The sequence below is a fragment of the Lithobates pipiens genome, unplaced genomic scaffold, assembly GCF_037356315.1.
Source record: "Lithobates pipiens isolate NorthernLeopardFrog02 unplaced genomic scaffold, aLitPip1_a1.2 Scaffold_19, whole genome shotgun sequence".
Lineage (NCBI taxonomy): Eukaryota > Metazoa > Chordata > Amphibia > Anura > Ranidae > Lithobates > Lithobates pipiens.
In genome coordinates this window covers 106,778,985-106,802,895 of record NW_027507764.1, presented here as the reverse complement: position 1 = coordinate 106,802,895, position 23,911 = coordinate 106,778,985, and the positions used below count along the sequence as shown (strand labels likewise).

General features: G+C 41.0%; 1 protein-coding gene across 1 annotated transcript in view; it reads right to left on the bottom strand.

The window, feature by feature from the left end:
• Positions 1-23,911, bottom strand: part of PTPRN2 (protein tyrosine phosphatase receptor type N2) — a 1,275,947-nt gene that overhangs the window by 730,756 nt on the left and 521,280 nt on the right. The window contains exon 10 of the mRNA XM_077491142.1: positions 22,012-22,098. Within this exon, the coding sequence (XP_077347268.1) occupies positions 22,012-22,098 (87 nt within the window). The remainder of the gene's footprint in view (positions 1-22,011; positions 22,099-23,911) is intronic.

Below are 23,911 nucleotides of genomic sequence, written 5' to 3'. Positions count from 1 at the left end.
GTGTTGCACGGTATTGGCGGGTGTTGCAGAGCATTGCAGAGTGTTGCAGGGTATTGGTGGGTGTTGCAGAGCATTGCAGAGTGTTGCAGGGTATTGGCGGGTGTTGCAGAGCGTTGCAGGGTATTGCAGAGTGTTGCAGAGTATTGCAGGGTATTGCAGAGTATTGCAGAGTATTGCAGGGTATTGCAGGGTAATGCAGAGTATTGCAGGGTATTGCAGAGTATTGCAGGGTATTGCAGAGTATTGCAGAGTATTGCAGGGCATTGCAGAGCATTGCAGGGCATTGCAGGGTATTGCAGAGTAATGTAGAGTAATGCAGAGTAATGGCAGGGTATTGCAGAGTAATGGCAGGGTAATGCAGAGTATTGCAGTGTAATGCAGAGTATTGCAGGGTATTGCAGAGTAATGCAGAGTAATGCAGAGTAATGCAGAGTAATGCAGGGTATTGCAGGGTATTGCAGGGTATTGCAGAGTAATGCAGAGTAATGGCAGGGTATTGCAGAGTATTTGCAGGGAATTAAGGGGTTAATTTTCGGTGAGCAGCGATGTGGGCACTGCAAATGCAGCCCACATCGCTGCTGACACCGATCTCTTCCCCCTCCGCTGTTCCGATCGGTACAGAGAGGGGGAGGGAGGAACCGGCGTCATAACATGACGCCGGTTTGTTTACAAGTGATCACTCCGTCATTTGACGGAGCGATCACGTGGTAAACGGCCGCGACGAGCGGCCGTTTACCGTGATCCGTGATGCGCCGGGTCCTGTGGACCCGGCGGTCACGGATGCTCTCGAGTGCGCGCCCCAGGGGGCGCGCGAGAGCGGAATTCTTGGAGGACGTCATATGACGGCCTCCCAGAGTTAAGAAACCGCCCTGAAGCCGTCATTCGGCTATAGGGCGGTTATTAAGTGGTTAATGAAAGTCTTCTACAGAACCCTGGGGTGTTAGGGGACATAACCAAGGAGCTGAGATCCTACTTCCACACAAACAATCGCCCAGATTGCAATCCCGGGGATCTGTGGGAGACCCACAAGACAGTAATAAGAGCTGTACTCATCAAGCATGGTTCACAAATTAAAAAAGAACACGAGCAACAGCTGAACCTACTCCTTGCAAAAAAAAGTAGCAGAATCCTGGCACAAACGGACACCTCGCTCGGCGCTAGAACTTGAACTTATGTCCCTCCGCAAACAAACTGTAGACCTGAGTCAGGTGATAAATTCCGTAAGACATTGGCCAGATCAATTAGAGACCACAAATTTACCTCGTGCATCCCTTATGTAATCTCCCCCAATGGCCATAAAGTGTCGCGAATTCAGAGACTACAATTTAGCGCTTGAGAGAGCTACATGGACATCGATTGAGGACTACATCTCTTCTTCTCAGATCCCCCAGCTCCCTGTGGAGGTTAGGGAAGAATTAGCAGAAATACCACACGCAGTTGGCAGCATGAAACTGGGAAACCCTCTGGTCAAGATGGTTTTACCCACAAATACTACCAGACACGACTCCCGCTATTTGGCCCCTGTATGACAAAACTGTTTAACACACTTAGTTCAGACACGGAACTCCTGAGGGATACTTTGAAAGCTCATATCTTCGAAAGAAGGAAAAGACCCGGCCCCCTGTAGCAGCTACAGAGCTCACTGTTGAACATATATCTAAAGCTTTTCATAAACATTTTGGCGACTAGATTGGCACAGCATTTACAAGACATAGTACATTTAGACCAGGTGGGATGTATTCCCACATGAGAAGCCAGGGATAATACCAGCAAAGCACTTAATTTAGTCCACATAGCCTCCAAAACTCATATGCCCTGTATCTTCCTCAGCACAGACGCTAAGAAGGTGTTTGATCGCGTTGACTGGATTTTCATGACCTCAGTTCTTAGACACATAGGAATTGGAGATCATATGATACATTGGATTACCAAACTTTATTCAACGCCGACGGCCCAAGTCAATGACAATGGAATACTGTCAGACCCCTTCCCTATAAAAAAAAATGGAACAAAACAGGGGTGCCTGCTCTCTCCGCTTCTCTTTGCCTGTTCCCTATTACTGTTCCTCTGTAAAATTTGTTTGAATACGGATATTACGGGACTAACCGCTGGTACCACATAATACAAATGATGTTATTTCTTATACTTAGATTAGTTTAGTTTTTGAATTTAGTATTCCCTTATGAATTGTTTTCAATATATGTTGTTTTTGATTATTAGGTATTGGCTATTGAATTTCATATATTTTTTTAAAATTATTTAAATGAATAAGATGATTTGTTAATGCATCAGTGTCTCCCTGGTTTAGGCCATGCATTGTCACCCAATATCCATCTTTCTCCTATAATTTCCATCAGGCACATGGAAATTATTCCTGCCATTATGGGGTGTTGTGGTTCGTTAATGTTCCCTAGTGCCATTTTGGATGATCATATGGATGCCTAGGGTGTTCCTGCTATTACGCCGGACACCCGATTCACTGTGTGGCCTGTGCTTCCTCTGCTGCCAATTTCAGAACCCTCACATGTCATTGGCAGGTGAGTAGTTTGCCTCCAATCCACCGGAGGGAGCCTTGGCTCCATCACTCCTTGCCCGGGCCTTAGGACCCCGCGGGAGTGAGCAAGCCTTATGAATGGAGGTGTTTCCGCATGCGCGGCACAGTCATTACGTCCGCATCTGGCTATCTAACTGGATGGATGGTATATAAAGCTGCTGTATGCAGTGGCAAGACGCTGTGGGAACTGAGGGACACAAGCACACTGCTAGATCTCCTTTAGGTAACTGTTAGATTGCTTTAATCTTTACAAATGGCATCCTTTGTACTTCTTCAGTGGCGATCGCAATTGCTAAGCTGCTGCTGGAGCATTAATATTAATATTTTTTAACAAAATGTTCCTTGCCGGTATTGCTAGGCAAGCTGTAACTGTTATTAATTGTTTATTAGATAGTCCTAAAGCAAACTTGAACATAAGGAGGTACATGGCCCTTGGCGGTAAGCCAGCTGCAAAATCCAACCAAGTAAGGAAAAACACTCCAAGCAACGGAGACTTCGGAATATATTCATAGTGTCTGATGAGGGGCTGACCTTACTAAGATCATAAAACGCCCCCTTCTGACAGCTTCTGTTCCTGGTCAGCCCTGCTACACAACATACTGATCCTTAAGGTGTATCTCCACTGTTGCAGAAAACTGGCATAACACCTACTTTTTATTTGTTACATGTTCCCATTCACATAAAAAAAATATATAAAAAATTATAGCTTTCCTTTTCCTTTATGTTGTTTCCTTTAATCTATTTGCTTTGTTTATGAGGAGGCTGGGAAGCTGTGTTTGCCATAATTAACCCTGTCTGTAGTGTGCTAGAAGATCTCATCTCACCAGTTGTAAACTAGATTTGAGGGGTCGATTTACTAAAGTGTAAAATGTGGTGCAGCTGTGCATTGTAGCCAATCAGCTTCTAACTTCAGCTTGTCCAATTAAGCTTTGACAAAAACCTGGAAACTGACTGGTTTCTATGCAGAACTAATTTTGCACACTCCATTATTATTATATCAACCCCTATATGTCCTAACCAAAGGTTGAATATTCACAAGCTGGGTATCTCTACTGCATGTTCTTGAGATGAAGATCACAATGGCCTCATGTCTTTCTATTGGGACAGATCAAACTTGCTGGGAAATTCTTGCAGTCTGTCATGACACCTTCTCCTAAGAAACATTATTTTTTTATATGCTGTTTGTTGACTTTAAAAGTAGAATATACTTTAATGATAGTCTCCCCTCCAAGTCTGAATGCTGCTGTACAGGGGGTTACAACAGACTAAAATCAAGTCAAGACTGTGAAAAGACAGAGAAGGGCGCAAACACCTAGTGCATTACAACCACCAAATTACACACAACATACACACAAACATGAGAAGGTACATGTGTTTCAAAACTCAACTCCAACTTTAGGCAATGCCATAATTATACTGTTGGAAGGCTTTCCAACCACAGTAATTATGGCATTGCTTAAAGCTGGAGTTGAATCTTTGAAACGCTTGTACCTTCTAATGTTTGCGAGTATGTTTTTGGCTTTTGTATTTATTAAACAATGGTGTTGGTAATAAACTAGGTGTTTGTATTCTCCTGTGTCTTTTCACTACGTGTACACCATCAGATGTAGGACTAAGTGAACGCTGAAGTTTTATGTTCTTGTGGATAAAATCAAGTCAATTTCACTTACTTACACTGGTAGTATAAATGTAATATTTTTAATAAATGCATGCCTGTACCATTCGGTATCCTTATAACTACCTGGAGTACAATCCAATTCAATACAGGATTTTACAGTCTAGGTTGTATTATATCCTATAAAACAACCACAATGTGTAAGGGTATTTGCAGTGTAATACTCCAACTATGCAACTAGTATCACTGTTCAGTAACTATATCCTTTCCCAAGACTATCACATGTAAGATCAGCAAAACATGGGCTTCTTAAAATGGAACTAAAGGAAAAAATACTCACCTCATGTATGCTCCATTGACCCATCCAAGGTCCCTTGCTGGAGCTTAAAGCTTATTACCAACTTCTACCAGGTGCCAGTCTTAATTGGCCGGTACAGGATGACATCACGCCCATAAATGGAATTGTAAATGGAGCTGGGCATGCACCAGCTCTGTGTACATTTTATGGTGGATTTTGAACAGTCAGGTACATTTATTTTATTGCAGAAGACACATTGCCTGTGTCTTCTGCAATAAAAAGCCTGCCTGTTCACTATTATTTATTTATTGTCTTTAGTTCTGCTTTCAGTTGGATGAAACCCAAGTTGTGACGACCTTTGACCCACTGATATAATTTGTAGGTCACTGCACATTTTTTGTGGGTGCAGAAGCGGGAAAAATAAGTGGAGACTATGTATGCAAGCAAGACACCTCACCATTTTATGTCTCTATAATTGTACCATGTGTAATAACCAGTGGCCTGAATTTTGAAGTGATGTAACAATGATGTAACAGTTTCAATACGTTATGTTGTTGGAAGCTGAACCATCCCTTCCTGATTTAAATTTACCAGTAAAGCCCCCACCCCCCATCATAGTGATGGGCCAATACGAATGTGTGGGAGGCAGGTCAACTCTGAACACTGTCTTTGGCTGTATATAGCAAGTTAGTGCTTATCTAATAGTTCTATTCTACTTGTAAGCTAGCAAGGTATTTATTAGAACACAGTAAGAATGAAGTTTGGTGTTGGATAAAGAATGTTAACTTAAAGTGTATCTCCACTTTTTAAGCCAAGTTGGCATAACAAGTTGGCATGCTTTATATTTGTTACATGTCGCCATTCACATAGTATTACTTAAAATAATATTTAAAAATCTCAGCTTAACTTTTTTAGATGCTCCATTCTCCAATGAAAACCCCCAGGTTTATGAGGTAGGTGGGCAGATGTGTGTGCTATAATTAACCCTGTCTGTTCTGTACAGGCATATCTTCATTATCAATTGTAAATAGATTTGAACACAGTCTGTCCTAACACAGAGTTGACGATATACAGGCTGGGCTTCATGCATTGTGTGTTAATGAGGACAGACATGGGACAAGTTCATTTTAACATTGTTTAAAAAAAAACTTGCAGTCAGCCATGACACCTCCTCCTGGCTTCCTTTCATGCCATTCATTGTGCACAATTATGTTGCTAGCTGTGAATGGTCAATTTGATCACATGGTACAGACAGGGCCAATCACAGCCCATCTGTACCATGTGATTAGCTTTGAACAATCACAGCTCATCACAACAAAACAAACTGAATGAATAAATTTCATTCAGTAAAATGCTTGCTTATAGCAATGGTAATTCATTACTATTAGCAAACAAAATGTGTAAAAAAATAAATAAACTCCTGATCCCTTCCCCAGAATAGTACAGTGTTACTATGGTAACATTATATTAATTAAAAAAAAAAAATTATAACTTTTTGTACGGTCATCGGTCAGTGTCCCTGATCACCAACATAGCAGTTATATGATGACGCTGTACTGCACTGGTGACAATATGTAAAAACAAAAAAAAAGAATTGTGACACAAATAACAACTTCAAAAAACGCACCATGCCTCTTACTAAATACCTTGGACTTTTGGGATATATGTACTGTCCTGGCATTTTCAGCCTCAAGAAATTAGATTGGCTGTCAGTAGATTAGGACAATTTTCAGATATATACCATAGTGTGTGAACTTTCCCAAAGACTACATAATATACACTGATTTGGGTTATTTTCACCAAAGAAATGTAGTAGAATACCTATTGGATTAATTTATGAAGAACAATTTATTTGAAAAATGTTACAACAGAAACAAATAAAAACACTTTTTTCAACATTTTCTGTCTTTTTTCATTTTATTTAGCAAAAAATAAAAAACCCAGTGATGATTAAATACCACCAAAAGAAAGCTCTAGTTGTGTGAACAAAATGATAAAAATTTTGTTCGGGTACAGTGTTGCATGACTGCGCAATTGTCATTCAAATTGTGACAGCTCTGGAATCTGAAAATTGTCCTGGGTAGGAAGGGGGTAAAAGTGCCTAAACAAATCTGGAAAGTAACATACACTGGGGAATAAAGCTAGTGTAATAAAGTGAATTAAAATATATGTTCGTACCGGCGCTCAGAACTATCTCTTTCTTACTGTGTTGGTACGCTGCAATCCCAAGTGCTTCCTCACCTCAATGAGTAAAAGTGTATATAACCTATATTTGGGGATTGCGCCCCCCTACTTGCTAATTACCCAAAATTTCTAAAGTGCATGGAGGGGTTGGAGGGGGAATAATATTACACCTTGAGGATTATATGCTGTGAATATGAAATGGTAGATAGATATTAATACATTGGGTGGTTATAATATATATATTTTTGGGGGAGATATATATTTTTATATATAGCACATGCACTTTAGAAATTTTAAGTAATTAGCAAGTAGGGGGCACAATCCCCAAATATAGGTAATAAAGTTAATTGTATATATTCCACAATCTCATTGGCTTATTATGTATGCAAAGCATTTTATAATTCAGGGGTAGTTGTGCGTTCAAAACATTTACCTATTTCATTCACTTCCCCCTGTTAATCCAGTGCATTAAAAAAAATCATTATTAAATGCAAAGCAATAGAAAAATTAACAGACTGAATTCAGCTGAATATGGTCTGACATTCATATATATTATTCAAAGCTTTTCGTCGATTTCTAAAAATAGGTGATCTTTCTGCATGCTTCTGTTTCAGCCTTGAAATAGCATATTCCTGTCTAGTGAGGACAGATGCAGGACGTCAATTTCAATCAATCACGGTAAGCAGAATTTAAGTCCATGATTACGTTTATAGGCTGCACTTTATCATCCTGAAAGGATCCTATCCAAAATTTATACAAGACAAATTACAATTTAATTCCTTTGCACTATGGCACATTTATGGGCATTACAAGTTTGGTGAAGGGAATTCATGTAATTGTGATTTAAAGGCCATTGGACCATCATGCTGAAAAATCATAGGACACTGAAAGCACTTTAAAGGGTATATTTAGTTTTAATAGCTGTATGCACTAGTGCCAATACCTACATGACTCCAATTCTCATTTGCGATCAATCACCGTCGGCCACACAGTGACCCATAATTAGGTGATCAGATCCTAGCTGCATCCACTTTAAGTATAAGACATAATTACATGAACATGCTAATGTTATTTTAATGGCCTTTAATGATGTAATAAGAAATAATGAGCAGTATTTGACAGCTACATAGCCATTAACAAAACATATCAAAGGGAACCAGAATTTCTATAACATAGAGTTTAATTTTGAATCAATTCACCAGTTACTTGTGATTACACATACAGGGAATGGTGGTTCAACATTGTAATATGTGTTGAGGATGGGGAAGCTATGTTACATGTAAGTTTTTTGTTTTTTTTTTCAATTTAAAAGAGTTTATTGAGTCAAGAAGCAGATACAATCACAAACCAAGATTACATCATCTCGCCATGTACAGTCATATAACAGTAGATAAACAGTGAATCTGAACATATCCTCCAGAGAAAAGAAAAAGTGAACTTGCACCAGTATAACATCTTTGGAGGGAAACAAGGGCAATGCATAGTTTATACATAGGCAGATTGAGAACATGTCTATTAATCAAGTTTACGCTAAGAGACCAGTAACCAAATATTAAAGGTCTTGACCATAAAATACAAAGAAGGGAGTAGAGAAGGAGAGAAGAGGGGAGCGATAAGAAAAAGGAGAAAAAAAGGAAGAGAGTGCAGGTGTGAGCTACGTTAGAGAAAAGTGAGAGAGGACCAAGCAGCCCCGGGGGGCAACCCCTCAGGCCACAGAGGGTATCTGTCAACACCACCCCCCCAAGCCCGAAAGGAGGGGGGTGGGAGTGAGAACCGGAGGACCACAATCCGTCCAGTGAAAAAGTATCATAATCAGCCCCCAGTGGATCTAGAAAAAGCGTCCGAATACTTAAAAAGTACCCATGGGGTCCATGTGGTGTGAAATCTGTCAGCTGTTTCATCTGCAATAGCGAGCGTCTCCTCCATCGAGTAAATGAAATTAACCGCGCTCAACCATTCTTTCACCGACGGTGTCAGTTGAGATTTCCAGTATTTGGGGATCAACGATTTCGCTGCCATCAAAAGGTGTTTGGTTAGGGATCTCTTATATCTTCCCATCGGGAAGTCAGAAATGTGAAGTAGACAACAGGCTGGTGAAAGAGTCATCTTAGTGTCTGTAATCTTCCTAATCAGTCCCAGAACTTGGTCCCAGAAGCTACGTATCTTGGGGCAATCCCACCATATATGTAGCATATCGCCCTTAGCCTCGCCGCATCTCCAACACAGGTCTGAGGACAGCGGGTACCACCTCTTCACTTTGTCCGGAGTGGCGTACCAGTGTGAGAGGAGTTTATATGAATTCTCCTGCAATCTAGTGCTAATGGAGCACTTATGTGCTAGGGTACAAGCATTCTGCCATTGCATGTCCGTAAACCTGGTTTGGAGGGCCGATTCCCACTGAGCCCTAAATTTGGGTGTGTCCTGATCCCCGAGACCGTGTAAGAATGTATACAAAATGGACGTAGTTCTCGCCACTGGTTCGCCCTTACGACACAGGGATTCGAAGGTGGTGAAATCTCTCGTCACAGTGTTTTTCCGCTTAGGTGTCAGTATGTAGTGGCAAGCTTGTCTATAGCTCCAAAAAGGTAACGCTCTCAGGGAGACATCGTCTCGTAAATCACTGTACATGTGCGTCCGACCCGCCGAAACAAGATGGGAGATGAGAATAGGAGAGGAATCCACGCATAAAAAGGACCCTGACTCCAGGCCAGGGGGGAAGTCGGGGTTCTGTGTCAAGGGGGACATAAGCCCTGGAACAGACGCTATCTGGTGCGCTGCCACGAGTTTGTGGAAAATTTTTAAAGTGGTTTTAATTAAAGGGTGTTGTGTTAAGCCCGCTGGGCATTTGTTCCAAGGTATCCAGGGTGAAAATTTAAGAGGCGTTCGTGAGAAACTTTCTTTCAGGGGGACCCAGTCCTTACCATTGGCGTGACAGTGCCAGTCGATAATACGTGCGAGGTGCGTCGCCTGGTAGTAGCGTTTAAAGTCGGGGAACCCTAGGCCTCCTTCTGTTTTAGGACGCGTCAGGGTGCGCAAACAAATACGGGGTTTTTTGTCCGCCCAAAGAAATTTCTGCAAAATAGAATTTAAACGCTTAAAAAAACTCGCTGGAACCTCTACAGGCAGAGTGTGGAGCAAATATAAGACCCTGGGCAACGTCACCATTTTAATGATGGCTGCCCTGCCAAACCAGGAAAAATGTTTAAGTGACCATTTAGACAAGTCCGTTTCCAGTCGTCGTAGTAAAGGTACGAAATTTTTGGTGTAAATGGACGGGAGCTGTGGAGTGAGCTGAATCCCCAAGTAAGTCAACGAATCCGCAACCCACCTGAAAGAGCTGTTCTGCTGAGCTAAACTGAGCGAAGCCGGGGGCAGTGAAATATTCATCGCCTCCGATTTAGTGTAATTGATTTTGAGGTTAGACAAAAAACCAAAGTCAGAAAAAGCCTTGAGTAGATTGGGGATCGAGGAATGGGGATGAACCAAAAAAAACAATAAATCATCTGCATACGCAGCTACCTTGTAGGTCTTTGGGCCAACCCGGAAGCCTTCAATGGCAGGGGAGTTATTAATGGTACGAATAAATGGCTCCAAGGATAAAATAAATAATAGGGGGGATAAAGGGCAGCCTTGTCTCGTACCATTGTGAATAGATACCCGTTCTGACAAGGTGCCATTGATTTTGAGTTGGGCAGTAGGGTTCTGGTAGAGGGAGGAGATCCATGAGAACATATGGGGTCGCAGGCCAATGTGGCCGCAGGTTAGGAACAGGTAGTCCCACGCGACCCTGTCGAAGGCCTTCTCCGCGTCCGTAGACAGGAGAAGGCCCTCGACGTTTGTGGAGCGACACAGGTGTATTAAATTTAGAGCCTTGGTCACATTGTCTCTGGACTCCCTCCCCGGCATGAACCCCACCTGCTCAGCGCCTATCAAATGCGGTAAGAAAGACCGCAAACGATTCGCCACTATTTTCGCCAAGATTTTAAGATCTAAATTTAGGAGGGAGATCGGGCGATAATTAGAGCAGACCGAGGGATCCTTCCCTGGTTTAGGCAGTAATGTTATATGCGCACCCAGAAAAGTTTCAGGTAGGTTGCGTGGTTCGTTGAGCGAATTAAAGACCTTCAGAAGAGGTTTCTCAAGAAGATTGAAAAAGACCTTGTAATAGTGGGCCGTGAACCCATCCGGGCCCGGGCTTTTGCCCGCTTTAAGGTTCTTAACCGCTGTCGAAAGCTCCTCGGGCGAGATGGGGAGTTCCAACGATTCAGCAGCTTCTGGGGAAAGAGTCGGCATACCGCTCTGAACTAAGTAGTCTTTTATAATATGGGTCCTATCACCTAGCTGTCCCCCCGGATTATGCTGGGGAGGGACACTATAGAGACGGGAGTAAAATTGATGGAAGCTTTCTGCAATTTTGTCGGTCCTGTTAGTCAGAGTGCCATCGTTTGTTCTAATGGCCAATATATTATTGGCCAGTGAAGCGTCCTTTAATGCCCTAGCTAGCATCTTCCCCCCCTTATCCCCCTTCTCGTAGTAGATTTTTTTTTTCAGGAAAAGGGTGCGTCTGCTCCTAGTGTCCAACAGGTCCCTAAGTGCCTGGCGGGTTTGTAACAGCTCCTGAGCCTGTAGGGAATCTAGGGTTGCTTTATGGCGAAGTTCCAAACGAGATATCTTATCAGTTAGCGTGCGGAGCTGTTGGGCGGCTACCCGTTTACGAGAAGCCCCTGCGCGGATGAGCTCCCCCCGTATGACGCACTTGTGAGCTTCCCAAATAGTCAAGGGGGAGAGCTCTTCGGAAGTGTTATCAAGGAAGTAATGTCTGAGAGCGTCAGTCAGTTTGGGGAGTAGTTCTGGGTCCGTCAGCAAGGCCGAATTCAACCTCCACATACACGTCTTAGGTCTGTCCCCAAGGTGGTCAAGGGAGAGGGAAATGGGGGCATGGTCTGAGAGGGACTGTATGCCTATCCGAGCATCTCTTAAATTCTGTAGGTCCCTTTGGGTCACAAAAACATAGTCAATGCGAGAGTATTTATCATGGGGCGTTGAATAACAGGTGAAGTCCCTGCCTCTGGGATTCAACGTGCGCCATGCATCAAGTAAGGTTAAAGAATGCAAGAGGTATGTTACATGTAAGTTACTGTAAGTTACTGTAAGTAATGGCTAAATGCTACAAGACGGACTGACTCCTTTAGGACACATTCATAGCACATACATTGGTGCTGCATTGTTCAATGCTGGCCCAATGCAATGACAAGCTGAACGCCATCCTTTCCAACAGTTTGGTGTTTTCTGGGTGAAAATTACATGGCAAATGAGGTTCAATGTAGAAAAATGTAAAATAATGCATTTGGGTGGCAAAAATATGAATGCAATCTATACATTGGGGGGAGAACCTCTCAGGGAATCTAGGCTCGAAAAAGACCTGGGGGTCCTAGTAGATGATAGGCTCAGTAATGGCATGCATTGCCAAGCTGCTGATAACAAAGCAAACAGAATATTGGCATGCATTAAAAAGGGGATCAACTCCAGAGATAAAATGATAATTCTCCTGCTCTACAATACTCTGGTCCGGCCGCACCTGGAATATGCGGGCCAGTTCTGGGAACTAGACATCAGGAAAGATAGTATGAGTACAAAGAAGGGCAACAAAGCTAATAAAGGGTCTGAAGGATATTAGTTATGAGGAAAGGTTGCGAGCACTGAACTTATTCTCTCTGGAGAAGAGACACTTGAGAGGGGATATGATTTCAATATACAAATACCGTACTGGTGACCACACAATAGGGATAAAACTTTTTTGCAAAAAAGGGAGTTTAACAAGACTCCTGGCCACTCATTAAAATTAGAAGAAAATAGGTTTAACCTTAAACTACATAGAGGGTTCTTTACTGTAAGCGGGGGGCATTAATAGTTTCAAAAAAACTATTAGATAAGCACCTGAACGACAGCAACATACAGGGATATACAATGTAATACTGACATATAATCACACACATAGGTTGGACTTGATGGACGTGTGTCTTTTTTCAACCTCACCTACTATGTAACCTATATAAAATTGAACATGCTGCACTTAAATGCAGTGCAGTGCATTGAAAAGCACTGAGATGCACATTATGGGGAAAAATATATTTTGGCCCCTGCTGGAAAAAAAACAGTACATCAAAACAAATTTAATGTTAAAAAAGACATATAAACACATACAGAGGAAGTATTATATAACAGATGCGTAATATAATTGTATCACATTCCCAAAATTATAATCAAAGCCAAAAAATATACAGATTTTAAGGTTCAATTTGCATATACAGATGGTATGTCGGTTAAATATCAGTTTTATTATTGTTCATTAAAAATCGTTGAGATATTTCCTCAAATAGACCTTTATAGTGCAGTATTTATCCGTACCTGTATATTATGCCTACAATCCATCAATCATATTATAGTGCTGTACACATGGCAAACTATCATAATACAGTAAAGTCAACTTATGTTGGGGAGCCAGTGATAATTCCCAACACATTTTTTGCAGCAGAGAGGTGATACATACGTAGAGAAAAATGAGCTACAGTACATATATATATACAGTTGTGCTCATGAGTTTACATACCCTGGCAGAATTTATGATTTCTTGGCCATGTTTCAGAGAATATGAATGATAACACAAACACTTTTCTTTCACTCGTGGTTAGTGTTTGGCCGAAGCCATTTATGCTCAAACAACTGTGATTACTCTTTTTAAATCATAATGGCAACAGAAACTACCCAAACGACCCTGATCAAAAGTTCACATTTCCTGGTGATTTTGGCCTGATAACATGCACACAAGTTGGCACAAAGGGGTTTGAATGGATATTAAAGGTAACCATCCTCGCCTGTGATCTGTTTGCTTGTAATTAGTGTGTATGTGTATAAAAGGTCAGTGCATTTCTGGACTGCTGACAGACCCTTGCATCTTTCATCCAGTGCTGCACTGACATTTCTGGTTTCTGAGTCATGGGGAAAGCAAATTATTGTCAAAGGATCTGCGGGAAAAGGTAGTTGAACTGTATAAAACAGGAAAGGGATAATAAAAAAAAAAAGATATCCAAGGAATTGAGAATGCCAATCAGCAGTGTTCAAACTCTAATCAAGAAGTGAAAAATGAGGGGTTCTGTTGAAACCAAACCACGGTCAGGTAGACCAACTAAAATTTCAGCCACAAATGCCAGGAAAACTGTTTGGGATGCAAAGAAAAACCTACAAATAACTTCAAGTGAAATACAGGACTCTTTGAAAACATGTGGTGTGGCTGTTTCAAGATGCACAATAAGGAGGCACTTGAAGAAAGATATGCTGCATGGTCGAGTCGCCAGAAGAAAGCCATTACTACACAAATGTCACAAAGTATCCCACTTACAACACGCCAAACAGCACAGAGGAAAGCCTCAAACCTTCTGCCACAAAGTAATTTGGAGTGATGAGACCAAAATTTAGCTTTTTGGCAACAACCATAAACACTACATTTAGAGAGGAGTCAACAAGGCCTATGATGAAAGGTACGGAGGTGGATCGCTGATGTTTTCGGGAATGTGTGAGCTAAAAAGGCACAAGAAATTTGGTCAAAATTGATGGCTAGATGAATGCAGTATGTTATCAAAAAATACTGGAGGAAAATTTGCATTCATCAGCCAGGAAGCAGCGCATGGGACCTACAAGGGCATTCCAAAGTGACATGATCCAAGTGGACCTGTCATTGGTTACAACAGAATAAATTGAAGGTTCTGGAGTGGCCATCTCAGTCTCCTGACCTCAATATCATTGAGCCACTCTGGGGAGATCTCAAATATGCAGTTCATGCAAGACAGTCCAAGAATTTACAGGAACTGGAGGCTTTTTGCTAAGAGGAATGGGCAGCTTTACCACCTGAGAAGATAAAGAGCCTCAACCACAAATACCACAAAAGACTTCAAGCTGTCATTGATGTTAAAGGGGGCAATACTGGGGTATGTAAACTTTTGATCAGGGTAATTTCTGTAGTTTCTGTTGCCATTATGATTTCAAAAGAGTAAACACAGTGGATTAATAATAAATGGCTTCAGCCAAACACTAACCATGAGTGGAAGAAAAGTTTTTGTGTGATCATTCATACTCTCTGAAAAATGAAACTTATGAGCACAATAGTATATATGAGGGTTCTTCAAACGGTTCTGAACTTTTTTAAATCTATTAAATATAAAAAAGTGCAGCAACTATATATATATATATATATATATATATATATATATATATATACACACACACACACACACACACACACACACACATCATGGAGGTGCTCAACCACATGTGTGTGTATACATGTATAGTTATGTACAGAGTCCAAAATAAACTTAATTTTAAAAACAATTGCTGCTGTCAATTCTATAAGACCCACTGATTCCCTCTTGGTGGGGGACCCCAGGAGAAACACAGGATGAGAGGTACCTACTTGGTATGGATCTGCAATAATCATCAACAAATCTTTAATATCCAAAACATTTGTAAAACATTTAACATTTCCAACAGTGTGACTATGTCCTAAGGCATGTATTTTATCCCACATATGGGTAAATACCCAAATAATATAAGACAAATTTTAAATTTGTACTATTATTTCATATGAAGGGTTAAAGCTAATAGCCTCATTTAGTCCTGGGTAAGATGTAGCGCATAGATGGTAAATCTCTGCCTTTAAAATGTCATGATCCCAGTCAGCTCCCTTCTGAACCCTATGTATTCAGTCCAAAGCTGTAAAGTGAACACAAGAGGAGTCATGATTGTGGCTCTGAGCTACATGTTGAATAATTAAGGAATTAAAAGTTCTAGCTGGATGACATAATATGGTCATGGATTCTACACCATCATTTACATTTAGTCTTTCTTACATAATAGTAAATTACTGTTGTTTTTGCTCTCACTGATATGTTAAATGCACAATTTTTAGGCACCCTTTATTCTGTACAAGATAGAACTCTCCTTTCCCCTATATATGCTATGTACCAATCTGCCCTGGAGGGATGTCGCCCTCCTATAAATTATTTCTGGGGTGTATTTAATAAAAGTGTCAAAGGCTTTTATTGACAATTACAATCACAAAATACATAAAGTTTATGCAATGAGTCAATATTTGCAGTGTTGACCCTTCTATTCAAGACCTCTGCAATTTGCCCTGGCATTCTGTCAATCTGCTTCTGGGCAATATCCTGACTGATTGGGGGGGGGGGATTGTTTACTCGCCCCTTGGATCCAAAATGTTGTGGTTGTGTTCCCCAAGCCACTTATTTATCCATCATGATGAAAGAGGCATTATTTGTCACCAAACTGTTCTTGGGTGGTTAGCAGAAGTTGCTCTTGGAGGATGTTTTCGTACCATTCTTTATTCATGGCTGTGTTGCAAAGCACAATTGTGAGTGACCCCACTTCCTTGGCTGAGAAGCAATCACACACATGAATGGTCTCAGGATGCTTTACTGTTGGCATGACATGGGAGTGATGGTAGCGCTCACGGTTTCTTCTCCGGACTCGTTTTTATCAGGATGCCCCAAAGTAATCCGAAAGTGGATTCATCAGTGAAAATGACTACCCCAATCTTCAGCAGTCAAATCCCTGTACATTTTGCAGAATATTAGTCTGTCCCTAAAGATTTTTCCTGGAGAGAAGTGGCTTCTTTGCTACCCTTTTGACACCAGGCCATCCTCCAAAGGTCTTCCCCTCACTGTGTGTGCAGATTCACTCACACCTGCCTGCTGCCATTCCTGAGAAAGCTCTGCACTGGTGGTACACCGATCACGCAGCTGAATTAGCTGTAAGAGATGGTCCTGGAGCATGCTGGACTTTCTTGTGTACCCTGAAGCCAACAATTGAACCTCTCTACTTGAAGTTCTTGATGAACTAATAAATAGTTGATTTAGGTGCAATCATAGTAGCAGCAATATCTTTGCCTGTGAATCCCTTTTTTTTGCAAAGCAATGATGACTGCATGCGTTTCCTTGCAGGTAACCATGGTCAACAGAGGACAAACAATGATTTCAAGCACCGCCCTCGTTTTAAACCCTCCAGGCTGTTATTCTAACTCAATGGGCATTACAGAGTGATTTCAATGAGAAAATCACTGACATGATGTCCGCTGGTCCTTTTGTAGTAGGACTGAAATGCAGTGGAAATGTTTTTTGGGGGATTAAGTTAATTTTCATGGCAAAGAGGGACTTTGCAATGTATTGAGAGGGCGTTGTCAGCTCAGCCTATGGTCATAGGCTGAGCTGACAACGCCCTCTAAAGTTAGCACTTTTTATTTTGCATGAGCCTTCATGCTGGCATATATTTGGGACGTTTGCGGTGACTGATCACCTGAGCTGCGGAGTCTGCAGATAGGAGACACCCGTTTTTTCACATCTGGTCATCTGGAGCTGGAATGTGTGACATTATATGCGCTGACTGACTTCCCTTAAACAAGGGGTCGCTGATGATCTGGTAAGCCCCCATCCTATTAGTTACTGAAGGTGGTGGGTAGGTGCTATACTGTCCCCTAATGCCCTTTTATCCACTGAAGCAAGAGTCATTTTGTACACCCAGAGATCAGTTTAAGAATGTTTACAGCAGTGTCAATTACGGCAAGTTATCCTGCTGTCTTTTGCTAAACAAAGAGACTCATGCATGCCAATTGACTCCAGTTTAACAACAAAAATGTGTAAAATGCTATGAAACATACCTAAACATGGATGAAAAAAATTTACTGTCTTTTATATAGCTTCCATTAAGAATTACATTTTGATATTTATGTTTAAAAGTTGGAATATGACAGTTTTTTTTGGTCTCCAAAAAAAAAATCCTCATGTTCAATGTTCTTAACAGTCAGAAAACTCTCCCAGTTGTTTTGTATTGCGCCTAGGACCCCCGGTGTGATTTCTTTCAACGTGAACAATTTTTTCCCTGTTTTCTAATATTACATCATTAATTTTATCTAGCTTGCCTTCAGGATGTGAGGAAGTTTTCAAGCTAGCATTATTAGTGCAATATGGTGACATTGCTATTCCTTGTGTAGCCATAGGCTAAAAAGTATTATCCGTCAGTTTGGGCAGATTATTGAGGCTGTAAACACGATTACTGTGTATAATATAATTTGTGGTGTAATAATAAAGGGAATCATTCTCATATGAATGTATAGCTCACCATTTGTTAGACTTATATATGTTCCCTAATACCTTCCACTGTCATCAGAAGCAGTTTGGTGTTATAAATGAGATTTCTAGAGAATAGGTTATAAAAATAAACCTTTAGGATCTTCTGGATTATTTGTCCCTTGTTTCTAAGATATCACATGTTCATTTAAATGGTTTCTAAAGAAAACACAGTTTTAGCTTTTTTTTCTTTTTCTATAAATGCATTGAATCTTTTTAATATGAGTCATAAGAACACAAGGCATTAACCCCAAGGTCACACTCTCAGTTTATTATGTAGTTCTTTTTTAGTTACTTTACTGTGAGCTACGAGTGGCTTAACGGTATCATTACCAATTAAAGAAGAGCTCCTCCAACTTTTGAAAAAGGGATGATGCACTGCCTTCCAGACTGTTGGGGGGTCAGACTGTGGTCAGTAAGAGTTAAAAAAAAAAAAGCATTGGTTGCCAGTAGCAGCAAAAAAATGGGAGTAAAAAATGTGATCAATGGAGTAAAAATGCACTATTGTTGTTGTCAGTGGGAGACGTGGGGTGTCAGGAACTGGATGACCTGCTGGTGTAACTGTGCCAAGCAGAGTGGAAATATGTATTTCCAGTGTTCACAAGCAGGCATCTCTAAGCAGCCAGCAGATGCCAGTAATCAGCTGCACCTGGTGCTGGCTGCTAGGAGGGTATTTAGCCCTTTTTCTGCTGTTACACCCTGCTCCAGTGTTTTGCTTGCTGCCAGATACTGCTAGCCATTATCTTGTTCCTGTTCTTTAATAATGCTGTCTGCCCAGTATCTTTACCCTGCTGCCTTGTTCCTATTCACCCTTGTTCCTGGTCCCAGTTTTGGTACCCCCTTCCTATAAATTCCCTACACCTCCAGTTTAACCTTGTTTTTTTGTGTTCCCCATTTGCATATGTTGTATATAATTAGTTTGATAATTAGGATTTCTGTTATTCTGTTAGTTCATTAAGTTAGGTATTTTGTCATTGCGTTTTTGGTTCACTTACATCTATATGTTTTCTGTTTGCTGGTGTTAATGTGTCTTTTGTTTTACTATAAATACATTCATATTTATAGTCTGGTCTCAGTTTCCTGAGTGTAGCCACATAGATCTGGCCATCTCTGCTGCTCATTCCTGACATGGGGCTTCATTGTTGGTGTCTGTGGGAGGAATAGTGCCCCATTGTTGTCAGTGGGAGGAATGAGGCTTCACTGTTGGTGTCATTGGAAGGAATAGTGCCCTTGGTGTCAATGGGGGGAGTGGGGCTTCATTGTTGGTGTCAGTGGTTGGAACAGTGCCCTACTGTTGATGTCAGTGGGAGGAATAGTGCCCCACTGTTGGTGCCAGTGGGAGTAGTGGGGCTTCATTGTTGGTGTCAGTGGTTGGAACAGTGCCCCACTGTTGATGTCAGTGGGAGGAACGGTGCCTCAATGCTGGTATCTGTGGGATAAGGAACTCCCAATAGCATTGAACTTCAGCAGTTACCAAACTTTGAATATGCTCCATGTCTTCTTTACAGGCTGCATAATGTCACTGCCAAAATGATAAACTCACCATTTTAAGGTTTGGTTGGGGGGGGGGGGTTACAGACCAGACTCTTAAAAGTTACTGTGAAGAACCGGTGGTAAGCACTGGCACCTCAATAATTCAGGGAACCTTGTTCAATCAGCATTTGCTGTCATTGCATTCTGAACTGCTATATGCAGGAAATGGGCATGTTCCTAAAAAAAATAAAAAAGCTAAAAAGCTTTTTTTCTTTACAGGAAAGGCCCATTTCTGTCAATTTTACATAAAGCAACAACTTCCAATATTACAGGATCAACTAATTGTTTTGATGTGTGGTTTTCAACAAAGGTAACCGCTCTTATGACATTTTCTGTTATATACATATATTTTTTTTATGCTCAGTTTGAATCGCCCACAGGTGCTTCTCACCATGCGAGGGAGCTCGCATGAACGTGAGAAGTACCTGCGGGAAGAAGCAGAGACAGCCGCCGAGGGACCCTAGAAGAGCAGGTTCAGGGCCACTCTGTGCAAAACGAGCTGCACAGTGGAGGTAAGTATAACATGTTTGTTATTTAAAAAAAATACAATCCCTTTGAGTGCAGCTATATAATTATTGGGTTCAAGGCATAGGAATTGCAGTGTTCTTTTCCAGTGAAACAAACTGTAGATTTTGTTAAAGATGTTACTTAGGTATGATTAACATTTTAAATTGCTGTTTGAGCAACTTGTGAAGTAATTAAAGTAGTTGTGAAGTCTTTGTCAAAAGTATTCATCAATCAGCCATTGTGACCACCCACCATAACATGACCACCAAGATAATATTGAGTAGGTCCCCCCTTTTCCACCAATACAACCCTGAACCATTGAGGCATGGGCTCCACTAGACCTCTGAAGATATGCTGTGGTATCTGGCACCAAATATAAGAAACAATTGTGGAAAATCCAATCATCCAAAATATTTTATAGCCAGGAATGGATTAAGGCAGGATGGGGCCCTAGGCAAAGTAAAAGTCCCCATCACACAACTTTGACTGAAACTGATATGGATATGGATAGCAATAGGCACAGAGAAGCTTTTCTATTTGCATTGCCTGTGCTGCTTGCATGGCCTCATCAAACACCAACTGCCTAAAAGCCCTTGTACACACGGTCGGAGATTCCGACAACCAAATCCATCGGATTTTGTCCGACGGATCTTGTCCGAAACTGTTGCATACACACAGTCGGACAAAGTTGTCAGAAAATCCGATTGTACATAACGTGATGACATAATTTCGTTACGATGGGACTACGTTCAGGCTAGTAGCCAATAGATTTGATGTAGGAATTTGATCTGAGCATGTGTGGCACTTTGTCCGATCGGAATTCTCTACACATGATTGGAGTATGTCCGATCGGAGCAGTTTGTCGGAAAATATTTCCGGCAAGTTGGAAATTTGGTCCGATGGATATTCCGATGGAAACAGTCCAATGCACACCACACACAGTCGGAATATCCGACAAAACGCTCCGATCGGACACATTCCGACGGAATCTCCGACCGTGTGTACAAGGGCTAAGTGTACCACATGACAGACAAGAGCATGGGTTTTACCTATTTTTTTTTTGTTGCGTTATCCCCCTGGTTTACTGCAAAAGCATGAAGGTTGTAGCTGGACACCCGTTGACATCCATCAGGCTTTTGAGTATCTCCTGGGACCTAGACTCCAGCCTAGGTTGAGGTGTGGAAGACCCAATGTTGACATGCTCCTGGGATACTCTGCCAGTAAGAATGCTGATGTCTGGCATGCAGATTGATAAGCCATACATTAAACAAGAATTGTATTGGATGTATTTTTTAAAGAAGAGTTCCAGGCATTTTTTTTTTAACTCAAATCCCCCCCGGAGTAATGTCGCGACTAGGTAGGTCATGCCAGCCCACCTATTGGCTCCTGGGATATGAGTGTCATCAATCCCAGGAGTCAATGGGCATCTGCCACTTGTAGCATCACCATGAGTGCACCATGCTTTGTACTATATGCGCATGCGTGAGATGGGGGGGGGGCGCATGCTCGGTAGCCAGCAGCACTGTATGCCAGAAGGAGAAACGAGTGGGCTTCAGATGCCCACACTAAAGATAGGAGTGCACTCGCTGGGGACAGAAAAAATAGTTTAATTAGAAAGATAATGATTTTTTGATTTTTACAACCTACATTTATACACATACCATTATGTGTCACATTAGGCGTGACCATCACAGGTTTTTTTTTGTTTTTTTTTAACAAGCAGGAACTCAACTTTAAGGACAAACACCACAAAAAATGCATACCTGACTAATGCACATAAGTTTTGACTATTAATGAAAGTCATATTTTAACAGACTGAATGAAATTAAATTAAAACTTTGGAAAATTGTGCCAGTTTCAAGCAGAATGAAAGCAGTTTGAATATGACAGAGCATTATTCATCAAATAGAATACTCCTCTCATGAAATACATATTCTCTCTTTCTGTACCATTTGCACATGTTCAGTTTGTAAATTTTCACAACACAGACAGCGCAGAAAATGCATTGCTTACTCGATTTTTAACAGGCCAGCATTCAACAATTTTATGTTACCGAAAGGATTACGGCTACTGTACTTAAACCGACTCTTTAAATCAACGTCGAGTAGATAAAGAAACCTACCTGACATCACTAAACACATTCATTTGCTGTTTCAGGAGCAAGGCGACTTCATTTAATAATTCCAGACCCTTCTCCACAGTCAGGGGGCTGTTAGGAGAAAGTAGAGGAAAAAAACATTAGCAAAAAAATGGAACTCATCAATAGGCGAAAGGCTTAAATCCCATAAGAATTATCACCTTGGCCTGTCAAGGATATAAAAGCCATAGCTTGCTATATTCCTATCACATAGAGAGTGTGATATCTGGGGAATAGGGATCAGGTGCTCCAGCCAACATGATGAATCACCTGAATGTTTCAGCAATAAGACAAACAATACAGTGTAAATAAAATCCTTAGGAAGTCTAATGCCACCCAACTGAAAGGATGATATATATGTACATATATGTATATATATATATGTATATATATATATATATATATATATATATATATATATATATATATATATATATATATATGCACACACATACACTGTATATGTGTGTATGCCTTGATACTGATGTATCCAAACAACCACACAGATATATAATGTTGCACCTCATAATTTCATCATATATTTTTAATGCTATAGATTACATTGATTTTTTTTGCCAATGAATTCGACATATACTCATAGACAGGGGACAGGGGATTGTATCCAGCCCTAAAAATTGTTTTTCCACAAAGTCATCACCATGAGACTGCATTATATCATGGGAAAATCAGTTTGGGGAAGGAAATGGATTGTCTGGGTGGGCTTTTCCTTGTCAATCACTACTGAGATTTAGGTGATAATCCGATTGCTTTCTGGTATACAGAACTACCTTTACTTTCCATGTGATCTTAAAGAAATGGCACAGTACATCCCAGACAAAGAGAATAAGCCATTAAACCTGCTGCTGCAGAGCCAGGTTATGAGCAGGGAGTCAACTACGAGCCAGGTCAGGAAAATACTATGCAGTCTTTTTTATTTAGCATTATTAGAGTATAACCACTTCCTGCCCAGCCGATTGTCAAATGACGACTGGGTGGAACATTCGTGGACATCATACGATGTCCTCCTGGAATGCATCACAGTGGCTGCATCCACCGGACACAGCCAATGACTGATCAGTGTCCCGACCCGCTGTCGGTACCATGTGATCGCTTGGACCAATCACAGCAGGCCTCATGACAATTGTAAATAATTAATGGTTTTGATTCATACCATTCATTGTGTACAATTGTGTTGCTAGCTGTGATTGGTCACAGTGATCACTTGGCACACAGACAGAGCCAATCACAGCCCATCTGTACCATGTGATTAGCTGAGGTCCATCAAAGCTAACCACAACAATACCCACTGAATGAATCAATTTCATTCAGAAAAAAATGGTTGCTTATACCAGTGAAATTCACTGGTATAAGCAATTCTAAAATAAAAAATAAAAATCCTTAATTACTTCCCCAGAGTAGTACAATGTTACAATGGTAATGGCTGTACTGCTCTGGTCACAGTGTGTTAAAAAAAAAAAAGAATAACAAAAGAAGAAAAGAAAAAATGTACCAAAAAATTGCAAAAAAGTTTTCCAGCTCCAACTGATGGCTTCTGTGGGAGGAACCATGATCTCCCTCTGACATCAGCCAGGGAGATCACGTGACCGCTCCTCTCCTCCTCAGAATCCCAGTTTCATAGCTGTAAAGTGGCCGCGAGTCACGTGACCGGCCTGAAGACAGCTAAAAATCGGTATATATAACACTTGTTTTAAAGATGTTACTTAGGTATGATTAGATGTAGCATTTAAAAAAACATAGCATCTGGAAAACAATATAAAAAATCCTGGTACTATTCACTGTTTTAGATGAGCGCATGAGGACACCAGCAATTCTAAACTTCATTCTAACCACCTTTCTCCTGGACCTAATTCCTTCACAACTACTA